The sequence below is a fragment of the Hippocampus comes genome, unplaced genomic scaffold (genome assembly GCF_001891065.2).
Source record: "Hippocampus comes isolate QL1 unplaced genomic scaffold, H_comes_QL1_v1.1 scaffold159, whole genome shotgun sequence".
Taxonomy (NCBI): Eukaryota; Metazoa; Chordata; class Actinopteri; order Syngnathiformes; family Syngnathidae; genus Hippocampus; species Hippocampus comes.
The window spans coordinates 29136-50752 of NW_017805742.1; the positions used below are offsets into that span (position 1 = coordinate 29136).

Consider the following 21617-nt stretch of genomic DNA (forward strand, 5'->3'; position numbering starts at 1 on the left):
ATAAATTAAAAAAAAAAAAGTCAGATGTGGCAGCCAGTGTCTGGAAAGAGACGCTATGCTGGCATGACTACTTTAGAGTGCCTCGTTGTTGCGGCGCGGAAAATCCATGTGACAACTTCATGGGCTGTAGTACAGCCAGCAGGCTTAAAACATATATATTTTTGCTCCTGAAACGTGTGGTTAGGTGTAGATGTGATTTTATTTATTGTTTTTAATAATTTAAATTTGGCAGAGTTGTAAACACTATTCTCTGTGGTGCACCCTATTTAGGTTTTCACTTTATGACTTTGCTTTCGAGAGACACAGGAATGGCACTGTTCTTTTTACTCTTTGACATGAGACTGAAAAAAATAATCAATTTAAAAAAATCTTAATTTAATTTCTGTGTCTATAGAGTGCCATAGAGGACTACACTCTCCCAAGCAACAAAGACAACATCTGGTGAGAATAATTCTGCGCCAGCTGCACGTTTCTGCATCATCACTCGCCACTTTTCCGCCACCTGAGAAACTTGTTGTCACACTGCCATCATGTGTTCAGTTACGTCATGTTTTTAAACCCATGACATTTTACCCACCCTATTTATTGTGATTGTTGTACCAAATAAAGTTTTTATTTTCCGGTAACTCATTTAGATTTTTTTTTGTTTGAGGTTTGACCATTTTCATTTTATTCTATAGTTGAAGTACCCTTGTGCAAGACACCCAACATTTGAACGAACAAGCCTTTGAACTAACAAGGGGACCCACAATGAACTTGGCTACCAAAGACAACTTTTATTTCCCGTACTAGTCCAGAAAGAAAAAAATACAACCACAATCATGCATTAACAGAAGTGCTTGTTCTTTTTCTAAATACACTGACCACGATGAAATTCTGAAATCTTGAGTCCATACAAGCAGGACTTACTTTAACTATGTACAAACTGCCTCGTACAATACACGCAATGTACACAGTGAAACGTATGTCTCCATCCCGGGATCTCCATCCAATATGTATTAATCTAGAATAACAATTTGCAAGTACTCCTTTTACAGTCGTGGCATTTACGTTGATCACACAGCTTGCAGGTGGTCAGTGGGCAGATCATTTCACGTTGTGGAACAGTTTGTGGGATACCTGTGTAGACAAGGTGAATGAGGAGACATTAGGAGACACAGAAAGAATCCGGTATCTTCTCTGCTTGTTCTCTGCACACGTACACAGTGGTCGCGCGCATGCAGGAAGTCAAAGAGCTCTTCTGTGCATTCCTCTGTCGTGTTGGATTTGGAGTTGACGCGGGTCTCGCAGAGCTCCAGACGCTCCTTTAAGTGCACGCAGTGTTCCGTCTCCTCACACTTGGCACGGATTGTTTCTAAAGGGTCCTGGAGGAGACAAAAAAAAAGTGTATTGAGTTAAATACAATGCTAGCAAGTAACTTGTGAGTATCTGATTTATCACGTTTGATTAATTGAGTAGTTGGATTCTTTGTGTCCGCTTGGGGTCGCCGCATCCTCACGTTCTATCCAGTTGGTCCAAAATGCTGCTGCTCACCTTCACACATTAGCTCATAGGAGGGAGCACATAACTCCAATTCTGGCCTCCCTTCATTAGCTCCCTGCAGATTTTAGAGTTTATTTTCAAATTAATTTGTCTTTAAATCATTAAATGGTCTCATCTCAATTTAGCTCCCTGAACTCCTCCACCACTACCGGTCCGGTGCCACAGTTCAGAGAATGAAAGAATTTGGATAATTTTAAGTTAAACAATGGCTGTAAATGATGACTTGATTATTAAAATAGTCAAACTAATTTGATTATTTATCATTGGTCAATTGACAGATTCATGTTGACACCTCTACTTATTAGTTTGCATTCTTCCATTTCTGAAAATGTACTACACTGTAATCACATGCGGTAGCCAGCCACTCTGGGCAAAAATAAACCCTATTCTTGAAAACAACTTTTCAGGGTCTCTGCACTGATCATGGTCATTCCTATAAAATTTCTAACATGGTGATTAGGGACCGCTGAGGAAGCTTGTGTGTGGAATAGGGTACGGAGTCCCATCGTGATACATGAGTCAAACATTAGAACATACCACCAGGTCTGCCTCTTCTTCCTCCTCTTCCTCTTCAGAGGCATCTTCTTCCTGGTAAACAAGGGCGTTTAAAAAATGAATGAGAATGTTAGTGTCATGCATTTAAAGAAGGAACAAAAATACTACACCTAGACGTTCAAGAGTGATATAGGTAGCGGTCAGTGCAGCAAAATAAATATACACATTGAGGTTGTCATCTCGTTACTTTTTTGATGTCATCACATTTTGAACCCAACACCAGCCTGATTTATGAACCAATGAATGTGTAACCTTATCTACGGTGCAATACAGGTTGAGTCTTAAAACACACTCTAGCGGCATCAATTCCGATTTAGTCCTTTACCTCGTCTTCGGGATCGCCGGTTGTGAGCATTTTTCTTTCAAACACCATGATTACTACTCTTAAATTGTACAAAGACTTGCCAGAAACAACTTTAGTCCTTGAGCGCTTCCTTTTGCAGCCACCGTCGACTCGAGGACACAAGGGTCGGTCACTCACAGGAAACGTTGGGAAGGCTCACCGGAAACACCGCATCATTGGTCAAGTTACATTGACCGATGTTACTATAATCCAATTGAATACGGACGTTATGTTTAGTGTCCCACCTACTCCAAGTAACGTCATCCAGAACCATGTGTAGACATAGGAGTTTCGCGCCGGACAGAGATAACTGACGTACCTCAAACAATGGCGCTGTGTTCGGATGTTCGATTTTTAATGCGAAAAATTCGAGATTTAAGATGTTTCACGTCCAGAGGGCATCGAGTCAAAGGGAAATGGGTATGTGTAAAACGCGACTCATACCATGTAACTCTGACGAGCAAGAGATGTATGCAGCTGTCAGGTACGAGTCCGAAAGTTAAGACATGTAATGGTGACATTCTAGTCTGAAACGCTTAGTTGGAAAAAAAATAAGATCAATGTCGGTTGAGTTCAGAAAACTATGACCAATCGTTAGCAAAATTAATAAACACATCTCTAAACAAATCTCTCAAAATATCAAAACAATCGTCACAGTACAGTATTCCAGTCACGACAATATTAGAAACACTTTTTAGTATTAGGGTGTGAAGTTCCACACGACTGAAAGCTCCCATTTAATTTCTGGTGGTGTCCCTTTAAGCACTTGATTTTGAAAGCTGTTCAGACCCTACTTCATTTTTTCTGTATTAGGTTGTGAAGTTCCACACGACTGAAAGCTCCATTTAATTTCTGGTGGTGTCCCTTTAAGCACTAGATTTTGAAAGCTGTTCAGACCCTACTTCATTTTTTGTTGACAGGCTACTTCTCGCCCCAAGTACCCACCTACCACTTTAGCCTTGCAGCATTTTGACGTCACTTACAGCAGTCAGCTGGGACATCTCTGGCCATCGGTTCGAGTTGCTTTGCTTTCGGAGAGAAAGTACGGCGCCCTGCTTAATAATTTCTCCTTAAATGATGTAGAGGAAGATCTCGCATCCCAAGGATGCAGAGACTTCGTCACAGACACAGACAGAAAAGGTGGGTGTGAAGCAATGCAATCAATCTTCCTGTATTGAAACTATCAAGTAACAATTTATTTGTGTTAGTGTCTAAAAAGGCTTTCTGTTCTTCTGCTGGAATGTTTTTTTTTTTTTTTTTTTGGGAGCATTTTTAGTTATCTCCAATTGATTGTGTCTGCAGAACATGTTAGCATGGAACAAGACCCAGAAGTGGAATTCAGTGAAACGTCTGATTCTACATCTGTGGAGCAACGTGACACTTTCGGGCAGCATCAGTTATCGCAACCACACCTCAGCCCTACCATCAAGTGTTTTGTCTTTCCAAGAGGAGATATCACTCGTTTCAAGCCTGCTAGGTGCGATTATTGATATATTGTATGTTGGATGTGACAGAGTTACTGAATTGTAGTTCAAGCCCGCGAGCATTTTTACTTGGTCTCAATTCTGTTTTGCCCCCTTCAGACCAGACTCCTCCGGGTTATTGGGCTACTACTTGATGGATGCGGCGTCAGTGTTGCCTTGCCTTGCACTCGATGTTCACGCGGGACACAACCTGCTGGACCTTTGCGCTGCCCCAGGAGGCAAGACTCTCGCTTTACTGCAGACCCAGGCCATTAGTAAGATAACGTCGTTTTTCTGACACACTCTACAGGGTCTTCCAAAATATTTCCATTGCAATCTGAATATCATATATAGTTTTCCTTGTTGTCTTCCCATTGCTCGTGCGTGTTATTATTCATCATGGAAAAAAAAGTGGAACTTGAAACTAATATTAAATTGAAACCTAGCTAGTTTTTACACATCTCATTAAAGTTTGACATAATTTGAGCAAGAATTAAGTTCATCAGTGGTTCTAAATGTGTGTGACACTAGTGGTATGTGGAAAAGGTTTTTGTTGAATTGACTTACTTTTATTATTTTTTTTTCATTCATCTGTACATTCAAGGGTTTTTGTGTTTGAATGATTCCTCTATATCTCGGACATCACGACTAAAGAAGGTGCTCCAAAGTTACCTCCCGAAAGAACTTTTAACCCGTGAGAAGCTTCGCATCACTTCCTTCGACGGCACCAAATGGGGAGAAATAGAACAAAATACTTTTGACAGAGTAAGGCTCTTTGCGTTCATCTTTGCATTGCATTAAAAGCTCGCCAGTCATACCGCTCACACTTTGTTCTCTTGGGTTTTTATTTTAGGTCCTTGTGGATGTTCCCTGTACCACAGACCGACATTCCCTCATGGAGGACGACAACAATATATTCAGTAAGAGCAGAACGGGCGAGAGGCGAGGATTGCCGCAGCTACAGTTGCAACTCCTGCTGTAAGCGCATGACGCACATTTTTCACACGCCATCTCGGTAGAGCTGTGACGATTGTTTCTAGGGCAGTCACTGGCAAAATGCCGTGGTTGGTTATCACTTTGAATCCATGGATTTAAAATGATATGAGTACAAGTCAAGGAGAAAATGTCTGTAAACTAAAGACAAATATGTCGTCTTGCAGGGCGGGAGTGGTGGCAGCGTGTCCGGGTGGGGAGATCGTTTACTCCACCTGCACGCTTTCTCACATCCAGAATGTTGGTGTGGTCGAACAAGCCATCCACTTGGCACGGGAGAATCATGGCATCCATCTTAAGGTCAGTATAAGTCAGGGCTGGGGAACTCTGGTTCCGCAAGAGCCATATCCTCCTTGTTTTAGATCCCTCCCTACTCCAACAGACCTGATTCAAACGATCAGCTCATCAGCTGTAGAAGCCTGAATCAATCATGGTGAATTGATTGGCTCTCGAGGAACCGGAGTTCCCTACCCCTCGTGCAGGCCAACACACGCAGCACAAAAGTGTAGAGGAAGATGATCGTCTGGTTCAATTATGAGGGCGTATCTTTGGACTTGACTTTAGTTTCTCCCTGTATAGGTGGTTGACCTGCGGCCACTCGCACACATGTTCCGGAATACCTTTCACTTCGCTTCTGACGTCCAACTGGGTGAGCTGGTCATCCCTCATTTAGCTGCTAATTTTGGACCCATTTATTTGTGTAAACTGAAGAGGCTCTCCTAGTGTAGGATTATGTGGTTGGACACTAAATGACCTTGGTACACTTACATTTTACACATATCGGCATGAACTTTTTCTGTGTGCGTGTGTGTGAATATATGAATGTGCTGTGCATTTAGCTCATCACAATAAAATCCCAGGCAAGAGTAATGTGCAAGTAGCGAGCCGGAGAGTAATTTGGAGTGCCTCGTGCAAGGACTTAATCTTCCATTTGCTATCCTTGAGGAAAGATAACAACGGTCGCAAAGTTCAATACACAGAAAACTTTATTGGCCTATATAAGGCGCCTTTATAAAAGGAGATTTCAAAATGGTGAAAAATCAATCCAAACCAAAAAAAGAAAAAAAGCAACGGGATTCTTCGTGTTGCACAGTTTGCAATAGTGGTACACAGGCTCCCTCTCATGGTTTGCAAAAGAATTACTGGATTTAATGCAAATGAAATTTACAAATAAAACACACAATACAATCAAACATAAGATTATAAAAGGGGATTTCAAAATGCTGAAAAATCAATAAAAAAACCAAAAAAAAAAAAAAAAAAGCAACGGGATTCTTCGTGTTGCACAGTTAGCAATAGTGGTCCACAGGCTCCCTCTCATGGTTTGCAAAAGAATTACTTGATTTAATGCAAATAAAATTTACAAATAAAACACACAATACAATCAAACATAAGAATGCACCGTGAAGCATCTTGTTTTCACTTTTTTTTAATCCAGTACTGTATATATTTCCAATTATTTTTTTTTCTTGTAAATACAGTTCAGTTGTATTTAACTTAAGTACAACAAGTTTGTATTCAAGATGACTTTGTTTTAAAAATGTCAGTCTTATTTAACTCATCAGCAATACATTTTTAATTGAAACATTGAAGTTGGTATTTTCCTATATTGAAGCGCCATAATAATGTTCAAACTACATCATGTTACAGTGGCTCGCAAAAATAAATACACCTTTAAAGAATAAAATCTCATTTTTTATGAAAAAGCCTACTGTGTTTCTGTATTTAAACATTGGCTTTTATGATGAAACAAATACTTGTGCATCTCTGGGTTTTAAGGATTTGTACTTTTGTGTTTTATTGGTAGACAATTTTGCTGAATTATTTTTCAAAAAAAAATCCACGTTTTATTGCTTTTTGTTGTTGTTTTCGCAGTCTCGTAATACCATCAAAATACAGTAAATTGTCAAATGGATTTTGTATTGTGTATTCTTTGCCCACTAGAGGCCACTAACGGCCTTCCTGTAAATTTGATACTCGATAAAATCAGCAAGTCCAGCATTTTCTCCTTCTCTCTGTCACATGGTCAATTCAAGATTAATATACCGGATAAGAAATCACATACACGCATTTCTCTTGCAAAAAAAAAAAAGGGCACCCTCTTTCTGCTCCCGATTTAAGGACGACTGCCGATCCATCAGATTTCTGCCTGATAATATAGCAGGAGGTCATAATGAGCATGCAAGGCAATGACTTATTTGACCGCTTCCAAGTCTGCGCCGCTATCATTAGAGCGTCGCATCGACTTTTGTTTTGCATTGACATCACTCAGAGGTGAAATGTACCCTAATGTGAGCTTCGGAGAGGTGTCTCACATTTTCCCATCACACCACAGATGACCCTTTATGTTCTCTCGGCCAGGCAATGTAGCATGAAAAAGGTGTGAGAGTGCGTGTGTGTGTGTGTGTGTGTGTGTGTGTGTGTGTGTGTGTGTGTGTGTGTGTAGAATGCAGAGGGAATTAATGACACATAAAAACTATTTTTGTATTGACTGCTTTTCGTCTCCGGGGGCCTAGAGTGCCCGTTCACATCTCTTGTGATTACCTAAACGTATTGTAAATATGTGTTTCCTATGGGCCCTTCCATAAATTTACATCTTTTAACACTCAGGAGACGGCATGCTGTTAGAGATCAGTTAGCGCTCCTTTCTGCTTGTCTCGACTTTATTGAATTGGCCAATGAGCCGCTGTGCGGTTGAGTCTCTGTCTATAAGCTTGCCGTAGACAGACATATGCCATGTATTAAAAAAGACAAATATCATGGTTTTAAGCTTGTGAGGACTGCATTCGCAATTTCTCTGATGCCTTTTTTTTTCTCAATAAAGATGCAAAACGTTCTCATGGTCTTACAAAGAGTGCCTCTGAACAAATATATGACAACTCATCTTTTCCACTAAATTATGTCTGTGTAATCAGATTGTGACCATGTTACTTTTTCTTGGGCTTTTTTTTTTTTTTTTTGAGGAAGTTAAAACCTAAAATGTAACAATAATCACGGGCATGCTGAATATTCTTTATACTTTGTGAAGACTGATAAATATTGCTGCAGCTGTGTGAGAAGTTTGTGACCGTCTCCATGTGTATTTGTGTGTCTAGTATTCTGCCCCCAGGTGGACATTGTGCGCACACCAGAAGGAGCAGCACAATGTCCGTTAAATTGGGGCAAAAAAATAAATCTAACATGAATACTTTACTTTCTGTTTATTTACAGTGGACCCCCCCCCCCACACATACCCATAGAGTCACATATTTGTGAATATTGTAAAATATTATTTTTTGGGGGGGGGGGTTGTCTTTCTTCCCATTTTGTCCCATTTTTCATGGAAAAGTGAATGTTCATCAAGCAAGCAAAAATGTTATTATTCCCCCAATGCATTTTAATGTGAGTCACTTATACATTTTCACCATTCCCGGGTCCACTCGGTTTTATTCCTTCATGTTGTCCTAAACTACAATATTCCAGAGCGCCGTTTTTCATTTGTTGCGAATGGCATTTACATTCATTTCTAAGGGAAAAAAAATCTGCAAATTGGTGAATGCAGGAGTCCACTGGATATCCTTTCTGAACCCAGTCCCTCCTTTCTGACAATTTTTTTTTTATATTGTAAATGTGTTTTGTTGTACCATGTGTCATTTTACCAAGAGCAATTCTCCTGATCTAGCGACAAACTTTTTTTAGAGTGCGTGCGTCTTTTTCAGAGGCCCACATTAGAAATGCAACCGTAAATTTAGTCTGAAGCCAGATTAGAGAGCGACAGAATGGAGGTTTTTCTTCTCTCTAAGAAGATTAGCCGGGAGGGGCGAGATGGCAGTCGGGGTGTTTAAGAAAGAAAAAAAAAAAAAGACAAGAAGAAAATAGAAGATGAGCTGGAACTAATGGAGGGTGGGCCAGGATGCAGTTCAGCCACCTGTTGTTCTTTATTGCTTCTCCATAACTTTTCTGTATCATTACTTCCAAAGATTCGAGACGAGAGTTAGGTGCTTTGCGTTCCGTTGGGTATTGTTTACTCATGGGCATGTTTAAGCCTTGCAGCTGCGGTCCAGATTGTTCTCCCCTTTTTAAGTTCCTGCGGGCGGTTTCCAGGAGAGCTTTGATGTGTATCTGGCCAATGCACACTATTAGAGGGATTTCCCGGGGCCTGACAGCTCAGATAATATGCTGCGAAATGGCCATGCCAGTGAGCTAAAAGAATGCTGGAAACAGGATTAGGATCATTTTCTGGCAGACCTTGTCACCTTCTCAATCGGCCGTGGTTTCTTACGCTGGCACTTTCCTTTCTGGCTATTGTTAAAACCTTTAAGGGAACCATGGAGAGGAGGCAGAGAGGGAGAGAGAGAGAGGCATTGAGTGAATGGTACACTAAGATTTTTGTATTGGGAGGTCTGCTCCGAGGCGTTCTGAATGTAGCGCTGGTCCTCCGGGGGCTTGTACATAAACTTTCTAGCATTACTTTATGGTGTATGTGCTGCATTAGTTCCCTGTTGTGCTGGATCTGGCATCGAAAATTATTCAGAATACTCGTTGTAATAGAGTACAAGTGGGAGTAAATCCCACTGTGTGCCAGTCATCAGTAAATCGAAAGTCTTAACTGTTTCTAAAGTTTCAAGTGACGAAAATCAAGCAGGTCATGTACTATAGCTTCTGAACCTAATTTCAAGCAACTAATTTGATTTAAACATCATGTAAAGTGAAAACAAACATCTTTTAAATTTGGCGTGCCACACGGAAGAGTATTAAGAACCTTAAAAAATAAGAAGAAGAACTCAAGCAGTTGCCTCCGGTGTTGAACCTTATGGGCGTGTCCGCTAATTGCGCTGATATCACATACCGCTCACCTGTCGACTCTCAATCAAATACTGCATTTGAAAATGGGTGCTACTTTGTCTAGCATCTTTCTTAAGACTACATATAACTACCGCACGGAAGAGTATTAAGAACCTTAAAAAGTAAGAAGAACTCAAGCCGTTGCCTCCGGTGTTGAACCTTATGGGCGTGTCCGCTAAATGCGCTGATATCACACACTGCTCACCTGTCGACTCTCAATCAAACACTACATTTGAAAATGGGTGCTTCTTTGTCTAGCATCTTTCTTAAGACTACATATAACTACTTGTTTGATTCGCAAAAATAGATCCACTTCAAGTGTCCGGTGGCTGGAAAATGTGGCTTTTTCACATCGTGACAATGAGCCACTCTCGAACGGTCACGGCAGTCTGAAGCTCGCGGTCCACATGTTGGCTGTCTGTCGGACTTCAAAAAAAAAAAAAAAAAAAATCCTTTCACCTGCTCACTCTTCCACCTTTCTCTGTATGATGTGCATGTACTCACTGCTGACAACGAGGCACTCTAAAACGGTCACGGCAGCGGATTATCCGAAGGGAAATTCATTTTTGGGGTTTAGGCATAGCTCGCTAAGTGCACATCGCAATTGTGCCAGATAACAAAGGCACTCTAGTTCTTGCGCAGTGGCGGAGGGAGCGACTTGTTTCAGTTCAAAGTTGTGTCATTGGGCTCCGTTTTAGCCACAGCCACAAAAATCAGGGTAACTGAAACCTATGTTAATGCTGAATTTCTCATTCGGTCTCTGTCTTACACGCCAGAAAATAGTGCGGGTGTACCTAATGAAGGGGCCAGTCGGTGCGGGTGTTGTGTATGTGGCTTTAGTGGTGAAAAGCAGCCTGATCCAGCTTCAAGGGCACTTGACCCTGCAGCAGGACAATCTTTAGCAATCCCTGTTCAGCCCGCGGGCATGTGTGTTGTAATGTGTGTGTGTGTGTGTGTGTGTGTGTGTGTGTGTGTGTGTGTGTGTGTGTGTGTGTGTACATGCGAGAACATTTGGGACTGGAGTAGTGTGTTATGTTAACTGGTCTCGGGCCTCTTGGGAGAAAATCATGGCGTGTACCTACACAGGCTGCGGATAACAAGGACATGAGAGAACATTTGGGACTGGAGTAGTGTGTTATGTTAACTGGTCTGGGCCTCTTGGGAGAAAATCATGGCGTGTACCTACACAGGCTGCGGATAACAAGGACATTCACGATGTGATCATATCAGAAATGTAGTCAGAATGCCCTTGGATGAGAACACATGCTTTATTTATTTATTTTTTTAAATGGGTGTGATGTAATGAAACACAACAAGGTCGGGGTGATGTGTTATACTCCCATTAATGCTGCTAATCGGGTCACCGCATTATCTCAGCTTGCTTTTGTACATTTTTTTTTTTTTTTTTGCTTAATTCATGATCATATCAGAAATTGCTCCAAGCAATATTATTTACACAGTAGAAGGAGCAATGTCGTTTTTGCGCTGGAAGGGCAAGGCCGCATTTTAGGGGATGTCCCAATGTCTCCCCATATGTGTTTGCGTGTGTAAGAGTGTGTGCGTGTGTTTAGTTAGCAGCGGGTGGGTGGGGTGGGGGAGGGTGCATTTTGACAAACCATGCTGTTAAAGATATAATAGCAGCATAATCACCGCCCCAGGCCGTCATTCTTCAGGATAATGGCCCGCTTATTCATTGGGGACGGCTTATGGCTCCCCTTTTTTTTTTTTTAAATTCAAACCACTTTTCACTCATCGGAAGATTTTCTATGTTTTGGATCGTTTTGTTTTTTTGTTTTTTTTTTGGGGCCTTTATTGCATCCCTTCATCATCTCTGGGATGACTAATTTCCTCCTGTCGCCACTCTGCAGCGAATACTGAATTACTGTCCCGCTTCACTCTACAAATGGTAATTGCAGCCCCGATGTTAAGTCGAAAAAATGAGTCACATTTATTTCAGGTGCTAGGAATTAAAAAGATTTAAGTGTTAAGGTTTAAAAATAAAAAATGAAGCACATTTTTTTGCACAATAAATTATAAGAGTAACTAGAATAAAGCTTGTGGGGAAATCTGTGCACAAGATGTCATAACATCACAATTAATGTCGGAAAGTGCTTTGTATAAAGTAAAAATGAAACGTTGGAAGAACTTTAAAAAAAATGTAAAGTGTGACAGCTAATTTCTTAAGTGTGACTGAGTGTAAATAATTTAGTGTAACGTGAAACGTCAAAGTTCTTCATATCGATTTATGTCTTAGTTGGCTAAATTGAACAATATTAACATGAATGAAATCCTGAAATAATGCTGATAATAATGAAACAAACGCACCCTGCAGACAAGTTTCCAATATAAACATCTTCAAGCAGTTTTTTAAAATTTATTTACAGATATTTTTCAACAACACAAAGTCAACACTGTTTGGGAAGAGGAAAGGAAACATTTGTCCTCTACATTTTACATTCTAATCTATCTACCACATACCGCGGGACCAAATTGTGGACAAAGACGCAGGGACAAACGGCAACAGTCGAACAACCGCACTCAAACAGAACATTGAAGTCTTCAGGCCCAATCAATCGCTGAAATGATTTTTGCCTTCTTCAAGCTTTAGTGTCCCAATGCAGAAAACAAGAACACAGCTGCCGGCACTCAAGTCCAGTTTGGCTTCTTTCGAATCAGTTCCAAAAGCAGAACCATTAAATTGATCGATCCATAGAGGGGGAAGGGGCAGGTGGGATCAGCAAATACAATCTTACAGCTAAAAAGACTTACAGGAGTACATCAGTTTTATAACATAGTACAGTTTTTACAATTATTAAGATAGATTTTATATTTCACATATTAAAATAATGTGTGTGTGTGTGTGTGTGTGTGTGCGTATGTCTGCCCATTAAATAGCTAAATTGCTCACTTTTAATGATGCCGATGGTGGCTTTCTTTCCATGTATGCTGTCATGCCTGACAAGTTGCGTCCACTATACAGTACATTGCAAGTGTTCAAGTATTTTTTTTTGTTTCTTTTCAACAGCTTTTCACAAGATATATCTGGAGCCCGAGTCATGACATGGAGGGGGTGCGGGGGGGTGTAGATTGCTCATTAAACCGTGACCACAACATAGATATAAAAATGAGTGTGAAATACGAGTTTGCGGCCACAAAATAGGTACAACGCAAGTCCCAAAGTCATTTTTTGGGAGGTTTAATATCCTTCCCATGAACAACGTGGACGTCTGGGTGAGCAAATGGAGAGCACCTGCATTAAACACTGTCTGAGGTCACCAAGTCGAACCTTTGCTATGGAGCCACAGCTAGTTTGTAGCCGTCAACTAATATTTTGTGCATATGTGATACTTTTTATCATGGCCACAAATGAGTATTTTGTGTGCACGTAATACATATTTCGTGGCCAAAAAATAGTATTTTGTGGGCACATGATACCTTTTTTTTGCGGCCACAAATTATCATTTGGTATGCATATTATATATTTATCATAGCCATAAATGACAATTTGATCAGCATATTTCATGGCCAAAAATGTGTTTTTTGCACGTCGTATCCATTTCATGTCCACAAATTGGGGGGAAAAAAAACTTTCTATGTATATTGCAGCAGTGATTTAAAACAAAAAGTTCTGTGTCATGTCTGAGGCTATGTAACTTTTATCTTCCGATCACCACGCTGGATCCCTCAAAAAGTGCCTGATATATTCACATTAATTTTGTAAACATCACATGTTCTTGTTTAACTTTTTTTTTTAAGACTTAAATCATCAGCGTCCTTGAGTCAAAGCGTTCCCTTTGTGTTTGTTCACTTCTCATATTCTTTCCCCAAGGTTTCACTGATTTTTTTATCTCGAGTTCAAAGCAGCAGCCGTTGATGCTTCTTCACTAAGTTGTGCATGCCGTCCCCCCTTTCCTCGCTTTGTCTACGCGAGGAGGAGAACATTTAGCTTCAGACGCTGACCGAAGCTTTCCATCCAAGTGGAACTCTCAGTTGGACAAGGTGTCTAGTCCCAAGGAGGCGGCATGCTGTTTGGCCCTCAGCCGCAGGTTCTCAATGCTGGTGGTCTTGCTGTTGTGGCTGCTCAGTCCCCCCGCGGCCGACGCCTGCAGCAGCGGGCTGTTCCAAACCTGCTGGGCATGATGGGACAGCGACTGGTAGTAAGACTGGCAGGGGAGAGTGCCTAGCGGCGCCGGGGGCATGTTGACGTTCATCCCCAGGTAGGGGAGCGAAGAGGGGGCGGCCAGGTCGAAAGCAGGGTAGTGCACTAGGTTGTTGGTGGCGGCCATGTGCTGGCGGAACTGCTCCTGCAGGCGAAACAGGCTCAGGGGGGAGGAGGAGTACGAGTGGTTCTGGGAGAGCGGACCGGCGCCGCCACCGCCAGCCAGGCCGCTGCCGCCGCTGGACGAGGAGGTCGTCACGGACGGAGAGACGAGAGGTGAGTCTGTACACAGAGAAGATCACTTTAGAAAAAAAAAATCATTCATTCATGGATACTTTCCTATTGACGTTCACAATTTGCAGTTGTTTAGATAGTGTTCAGAGTTTGTGAAAGGACGATCGCCCAGTCCCACCAATATTCCCTTCGTTGTATACATCTCAATCTCAGCCAAAATTGGGATTGCTTGCTTCAATTTTGAAGTTAGCAAATCATCTTTTGACTGTGTAAACTTGAAAGGAACCTCCGTATGATTCCGAATGTGGCCTTGTTTTTTTCTGTCGCGCATCATCGTTTTATCATCATAATAATGATAAGGATGAAAACAATCAGATAATGTGATACAGTAAGAGACAGCATTTGGTAATATTTCTGAATGAAGGGTGAGATTCAGCAACGGCGGGATTATTTTTCTGAAATGTCATCGGTATAAATGGCAGCACGGTAAAAACCATATTGCGGAAGCATACGTAAATTAAATTTAAAAACTAAATGAAAATATCTTTAAAACCTGATGAGGTAGAAACAAGTAAAGACATTTTTAAAATCAATATGAAAAAGAATTTTCAGGACACATAAAGCCACCTCTGATTAAAACTTGCTGTTGATCAATATGTGTGCTCAGTCCTTGTTAGGTGAGCAGGAACATAATCCAGATGATTTTGGGCGACAGTTGGATTACAACCTGCACTGTTCATTGCTTATTATTATTAGTATTATGAATGTAAGAAAACTTTTATTTGTCTCACAATGGAGAAATTCCCAATTTTTACTCAATTTATCTAACTATATATATAAAATGATTATTTTTGAGTGCTACAGTGAACCCTCACCTATTTGAGGTTTGCTATTTCCGAATTAACCTATTTGCATTTTATTCTGTTGACCCTATCCTCAACTTTTCAAGCTCTTTTCTAACGCGCTGAAATACTACAAGGCGCTCTAAAGCGGCCACACCAGCATGAAACCCCTGTGCACATACTGGCTGTCACGTTGGAGTCCCAACCACCACATCACAATCCTGCTCTTCCCTCTTTATTCTCTCCACTATGCACGTGCACTCATAGCTGACAACAAGGCACTCTAAAGCGGCCGAACCAGCCCGAAGCCCCAACCCACATGCTGGCCTTCAAGTCAGAATTTTAAAAAATTATTTTTCTCCCCTCTTTGCTATTCTACATTTCTCTGCATAAAGACCAAGCATTCACGACCAACAACGAGGCACTCTTGAGCATCCACACCAGCGGGCTATCAAAATGGAAGTTGCATTTTCAGGGTGCATGGTTTTCAGTCTTTGCACATGCTTTCAGCAATTAGCTTCCAGCATGTATGAAATATTTAAAGACAAATGTTTTTCTCACTTGAAATGTTCTTCTCACCTGCTTTAGGGCTGAGTCTTCTGCAGGGTGAAGACACGTCTCCCGGTGTCAGCGCTCTCTCGCTGTGCTGACATTTATTCTCATCCTCCTTATCTGTGGCGTTGTCCTCCGTCGCAGACTCGCTGCCGGACTGCTCGGCCGACGTGACATTCAGTTCCATGTCCGGCGGGACCGGGCGCACCGCCGGACCTTCTGTGTCCAGAGAAGCGGAGGTGGATGGAGGTAACTGCGGGTCAGGAAGGACGGTGGGGGAGGGTGCAGGAACGTCCTCCTTCTCAGCTCCTCCTTCGGCGCCCGTTTCCTTCTGTTTCTGCAACTGCTCCTTCTGGAGGCTGCGTTGCTTCTTGCGGAACTTGGCTCTGCGGTTCTTGAACCAAACCTGGTGATGAAGCAGACGATGCATTTGGTGAGTGCTGTTTTATTGGCTCAATATCAAGTGTTCAAATGAACAATCGTCACACTGTTGAGTGAACTCTAAATTTCAAGGCAACGATTTTTTATCAAATTTGAAGTTGGGCAATTCAATAAAATAGTTTTAAGTTTTGCTCATGTGAAAATTGGATTTCCCGTATTTGCAACAAATCAACAAGAGGAAACAGAACTAATTGTCCTTTGTATTGCCCCCCCACCCCAACCTTAAAGATGTACCGCTAAATCAAAACAACTTGGTTGCCTTGTTGTGCGAACTAACACCGTTGTTTAAAAAAAAAAAAATGTCAATGATTTACATTCTAAAGTTGCCCAAACCTAAACTACTGTTTTAGCCCCCCTCAAAAATACAATTTGTGTTTTTCACAGTACGGACAATTTCTAAATTGTTCCTGAATGTTGAACACAAATTCACAATACTGTCAGGGACATAAACAGCATGCTGTACACATACAGTATTTCTATAAACAGAGAGGCGTCTTTCTATACAGGATACATATTTGACCTCCATGCATTCTATATTAAAACATTTAAAGTCATGGTACACTTTTACGAACATCTTTCAATATAGTACAAAGCATAATGTGTGCAACTTGTTTACGCACCAAATGCTTGGACTTTGAAACAGGCCTTAAAAACATGTAATGAACTATATACAGACACAAAAAAATTTTATATATAGATGTGTAAGTGCACAGTGTGTGCGCGCAAGTTGCCCAAACCTAAACTACTGTTTTAGCCCCCCTCAAAAATACAATTTGTGTTTTTCACAGTACGGACAATTTCTAAATTGTTCCTGAATGTTGAACACAAATTCACAATACTGTCAGGGACATAAACAGCATGCTGTACACATACAGTATTTCTATAAACAGAGAGGCGTCTTTCTATACAGGATACATATTTGACCTCCATGCATTCTATATTAAAACATTTAAAGTCATGGTACACTTTTACGAACATCTTTCAATATAGTACAAAGCATAATGTGTGCAACTTGTTTACGCACCAAATGCTTGGACTTTGAAACAGGTCTTAAAAACATGTAATGAACTATATACAGACACAAAAAAAAAAAAGTATATATAGATGTGTAAGTGCACAGTGTGTGCGCGCCCACCTGCACGCGGGCCTCGGGCAGGTTGGTGCACATGGCCAGCCGCTCCCGCATCACCACGTCGGGGTAGTGCGTCTTCTGGAAGGTCTTCTCCAGGGCCTCCAGCTGCTGAGCGGTGAAGGCCGTGCGGCTCCGGCGCTGTTTGCGGTGCTGAGAGCCGTAACGAGCCTCCAGGATGATGTCTTGAAATGCGCAGCCGTTGGAAGACAAAACATTCCCCGTTTGATTTCACAGTCTGGCGACCACCGACGTATGTCTTTTTTGAATTTACCATTCAACATTTGGGGGTGGGGGGCATGTCCTGTAATCCGTGCCACCATTTAGTCATTTTTCTTAGCATTTCAATCATCGATGTTGTGGTCGCAATATAATTTCGCCCAACGTCATGCGTCGTCAGCGTGAGCGAGCGTGTACACAATTACCAGCGAGACGCTCGGCCAAGGTGAGCGCGTGCACGGAGGGCCTGTAGTCGGGCGCGTGCTGCGCCTGTTGCGCCGCCTGCTGGTGGAGGTTGTACATGGCGCTCAGGGAGTTCATGGCGTGCAGCGAGTAGCCGTTCACGCCGTAGTGCTGCATGCTGTGGGGAAAATGCAGAGAGGAAAGGAGGATGGAGGCTGCCTTTACAATCCCCCCCCCCCGACCCCAACCGTTTTTTTTGGAAATGACGCACTCGAGGGCCACCCCGGTGTTAATGCGTGCGCCCCGACAAACTTGTTATCCATTAACATCCAATTATGGCATTGCTCATTCCATTAATTATACAAAAGGCTTTTAATTGGGGGCAATTACCACTCGTTGCCATAATGAACCGTAGCGGATGCCTTCCTCACGAATGTATTCAGTGATCCCCCTCAGAAGCCCAATCCCCAAGGAAAATGCTTGCTTTGACAGATCAAGACGTTGATTAACCATCTGTAGGATAATAAAAAAAAGCGATACGATACGGCTATATGAATTTCTTTTTTTTAATTTAATTGGCTCGAATGACGCAACTTGTCCGACGCTTGCATTTTACCTAAAATCCAATCCAATATTCTTTCACCAGGGAAGAATATTTTGGTTGTCACTAACCGGCCTACAACATGCTCGATGGACCGCTTGAGGACACGATTAGATATGTATTAGAATTAGATATGTATTACTATGGAGGAGAGTGACAGAAGGGGAACTCTCCAAAGCCCAAAGCACTGCTTCAATGGCATCAGATTAAAAAAAAAAAAAGTGCTACATAAAGTATTAGTACATGAATTCTTATCCTGCAGGCAATACTGTATATATTTAATTTTCTATAGCGTCATTATTTTTGTTGTTTTATCCACTTGCCGCGGACAACTAAATGAGATCTGTAGTACACGAGTTTAAAAAAAAAAACGTCGACGATAACCCTTTGATGACATTGATATAAATGTACATGTTTTGGGATTATTTAGTTATTTTTGTACGCGGTTTTGCTGAACTGTCCTGTATCTTTCTAGTTCAAATATTTTGGTTACCTATTTTGTAAATGTATAATTTTAAAAATCATATTTAATATTATATATATCACAACTTTTTCATATTACCATATAATTTATCGAATTGCGAATTTCTCCATTGTGAGACAAATAAAGCTTTTCTTATCTTATAGTGGGCCAGTTTTATTATTTTTGTTTTTTTTTTTTGGGAGGGGGGGGGGTGTTCTGTGTAAATGAATTTAATGTTGTGACCGGGAAGTGCAAGTGTCGAGTGAAAAACAATCTCAAGCGCCACTGTAGCGAATGCTATTGTTGTTTTTGTGACAGTGGTGGTTGTCAGAATAATTATTTTTATATTATTAGCATAGGAGTATGACAGGAGTTCATATTTCACACGATTCTAACATAAGTTTGGGGAGTACTTGGGGCACTTTTCGAGTTTTTGCAGGGTTTTTTATTTTTATATTATTATTGTTTTTGTGTTTGTTGTCATTATAATTAGTATGGAACTTCCGTGTGTGTTTTGTGAGTGTGTGTGTGTGTGTGTGTGTGTGTCCATTCGGCGGCTGTTCGGGGGTCTCGAACAACTGATGGATGTGATCAGAGGGCAGTGGGGAATCGTTTAATTCGCCGGGACAGAAGGTGCTTCGCTAAACATTTACTTTCCTCCCTCAAGTATTTGACTTGAATGCCCTGCAACCCCCCTTTCCCTCCCTCCCTCCCTCCCCTCTCTAGCGGCCTCTTATCCCATCGCCCCCTGGCAACGTTTTGGCTGAGATGTATGGCTTCTCCGCGGGTCAAAATATGCATGTTGATCCCCATTTGGCTCCCCGTCTAATGGAAGTGCAAATAGGTTTCGACTGCGAGGCCCTCCATTTATCATCAACGCTGACACATTCACGGCGGAGGGCCCTTTTTATGCAATAGTTGAGAATTCCGAGTGTACTTTTAAATGCTTTCGGGGTGACAGAGTCATTGAACGACAGCCGAGTGCATCGCACAAACTCGCGGTTCTCGGTTCCGGTTGCGCAAATATTTATTTGCGGCAAACGGAGCGCGATGGTGGATCGCGGAGGGCCGCGATGTTGTCACGCATCAAAGCGGCTTGCGTGAGCGCTGCGGGCGGGCGGGCTGCGCGATGCTTCGATTAGCAAAGCGTCATTATGGAAATTGGCGTGTACAGTGTGCACGTCTTTTGATCCGAGTAAATGAGGAAAAATTGTATTTGGCGAGCAGCCCTCAGGGCCCGGCAATCTGCTCTGCGCCCGGGACGGTCACATAGGGTCAAGACTCGCTTTTCTTTTACCGTCCGGATTTGCAATGCGGAGCTTAAAGGTCATTTTAATATTTCGTAATTTTTTTAAACTATACTTTCAAGATAGCAATGGAAAAAAAAAACCCGGAACGAGCTTGGTCAGTTTGACCCAACTTTGAGTTGTTTTGATATAAAAACAACCAAATTTTCTTTTTTTTGGCGTGGGGGGGGGGGTCTAATTGACCCATTAGCTGGGTCATTCCATGTTTTGGCCAACGCTGTTTTTGACGCAGCACTTTTCAGAGTGTGGAAATGGGCAGAATTTGAAAACGTGTTTTTTTTTTAACGTTTTCCCCAAAAATATTAATCTAAAGATATGTATGGTTAAATTGACTATTTTCCTGAAAATGGATTTTAATATAAACAAGCTCTGCAAGTTATCGGGGACTTTCTGACATTTTGGACTCTGAAATACTTATTTGGAAATTCAAAAATGAACCGAGAAAGATGTTGTAATACAAATGATCTAATTTCTTAATCCCGAGCATCTCAAATGATCATTCTAAGAAGACATTCTATATATTATGAATACCACTTGACATATTTAATTGTTATGGTTGCAACTGTGAAGGATTTTATGGTTCATTTCAAATGCCTCTGTCACATTTATTCGGCTCTTTCTTTCTTTACTTTAAAATTGTGCTAAATAATTTTGAATCGGATTAGATTGGAATGAATACATTCACAAGTTTACACATACCCTTGAAGACTTTTTAAAAAAATGAGGAAATATTTTTTACATTTCATTTATTTTTTTTTTATTATCAATTATTTATGGACTCACCGCAGCATCTCATTATTTTCTTTCTTGCTCTGTTTATGCTTTTTCTGTTCATTTGAACTCCAGGGAAAATGAAGTCATTGGTTTTTCCTGATCACTCGTTATGCACATCTTACAAATTCTGCCAGGTTTGTAAATTTATTTGAACAACTGCACTGAAATGATCATCATTGCATTTCTTTACTGAAAGAAATCACGTGGGTCTACTGCCGGATAGTGAGACGTTTTCAAACAAAATTTATCTCTGGTCACGTGTGTAAATAAAACCCGGTCCAAAACAGGAAAGAGTTGATTTGGAATGTCACGTGGTTAAAAACAACGCCAACCAAATCTTTTGTGCCGTAATTAAGAAAAATCAATTTATTCATGATGTTATTTTGTGACTACACAACTTTGGCACCATCCGACCTACGTGGACTTGTAGCCTTGGTTCATCGTAAACTTAATTGGATTCTACTTAATGTCGTGTCTACATTTTTCTCAATTTTACAAAAATCAGTAACCTTGAAAAGAAGAAAAAAGTTGTGTAGAAGTTTAGCCGCAACCGTGTTAGGATTTTTCTGTTGTTTAAAAAAAAAAAAAGTATATTCTTACCTTCTAATGTCAGGAAGGTGGCACGCGATAAATCTTGTTTTGTTTTTTTTTCCCCTCCGACTTCGTCAAAAGTAGTGCAGTCAGTCTTGTTGCTTGTCTTGTCTCCAAGTCCAAAGTGTGCGCGCGTTCCCGTATCGGTGGAGACTCGTGCTCGACTCGTCCTGGTCCGAGGAGGAGACGGAGGAAGGTTTTTTATTTGGGGAAGCGTGTGGGCCGACTCCTCCTCGCTCGCTATTGGCTCCCGTGGACGTCAATCAAGCAAAGCAGCCAGTATTCGCTCTCCAGACCGAACTTCGACTTTCTCATCACGATCTTATTTTGGGCAGGTGTTGTTTTATTCTCATAGGAGCAAAAGTGGAAAAACCAACAGTAGTGTTCGCCCCTTTTCTGATT

The 21617-nt window shown here is 41.3% G+C and overlaps 4 protein-coding genes across 8 annotated transcripts in view; 2 read left to right on the forward strand and 2 right to left on the reverse strand.

Moving 5' to 3' along the window:
• pif1 (PIF1 5'-to-3' DNA helicase homolog (S. cerevisiae)) overlaps positions 1-630 on the forward strand; it is a 23748-nt gene extending 23118 nt beyond the window's left edge. For 4 of the 5 annotated variants that reach the window (XM_019883799.1, XM_019883800.1, XM_019883797.1 and 1 more), the window contains exon 13: positions 405-630. In XM_019883799.1, the coding sequence (XP_019739358.1) occupies positions 405-506 (102 nt within the window). In that variant the 3' untranslated portion in view covers positions 507-630. Of the gene's footprint in view, positions 1-394 lie in introns of all 5 variants that reach the window. The other variant, XM_019883801.1, reaches the window with a different exon arrangement.
• A 121-nt stretch (positions 631-751) lies between these two features.
• LOC109524157 (cytochrome b-c1 complex subunit 6, mitochondrial-like) lies at positions 752-2592 on the reverse strand. Its single transcript, XM_019883805.1, has 4 exons — positions 2423-2592; positions 2080-2130; positions 1203-1364; positions 752-1119 (listed from the first exon to the last, which is right to left on the reverse strand). Exons 1-4 carry the CDS (start codon positions 2468-2470, stop codon positions 1087-1089), a joined length of 294 nt encoding a protein of 97 aa, XP_019739364.1. The 5' UTR covers positions 2471-2592; the 3' UTR covers positions 752-1086.
• Positions 2593-2717: 125 nt separating this feature from the next.
• nsun4 (NOP2/Sun RNA methyltransferase 4) lies at positions 2718-6054 on the forward strand. Its single transcript, XM_019883803.1, has 8 exons — positions 2718-2860; positions 3361-3580; positions 3743-3917; positions 4024-4178; positions 4508-4668; positions 4757-4881; positions 5064-5196; positions 5476-6054. The coding sequence occupies exons 1-8, from the start codon at positions 2768-2770 to the stop codon at positions 5617-5619; spliced, it is 1206 nt and encodes a 401-aa protein (XP_019739362.1). The 5' UTR covers positions 2718-2767; the 3' UTR covers positions 5620-6054.
• A 7409-nt stretch (positions 6055-13463) lies between these two features.
• Positions 13464-21368, reverse strand: dmbx1a (diencephalon/mesencephalon homeobox 1a). The gene is made up of 5 exons (XM_019883622.1): positions 21225-21368; positions 17503-17657; positions 17084-17262; positions 15535-15913; positions 13464-14161 (listed from the first exon to the last, which is right to left on the reverse strand). The coding sequence occupies exons 2-5, from the start codon at positions 17654-17656 to the stop codon at positions 13707-13709; spliced, it is 1167 nt and encodes a 388-aa protein (XP_019739181.1). The 5' UTR covers position 17657; positions 21225-21368; the 3' UTR covers positions 13464-13706.
• Positions 21369-21617: the final 249 nt, after the last annotated feature.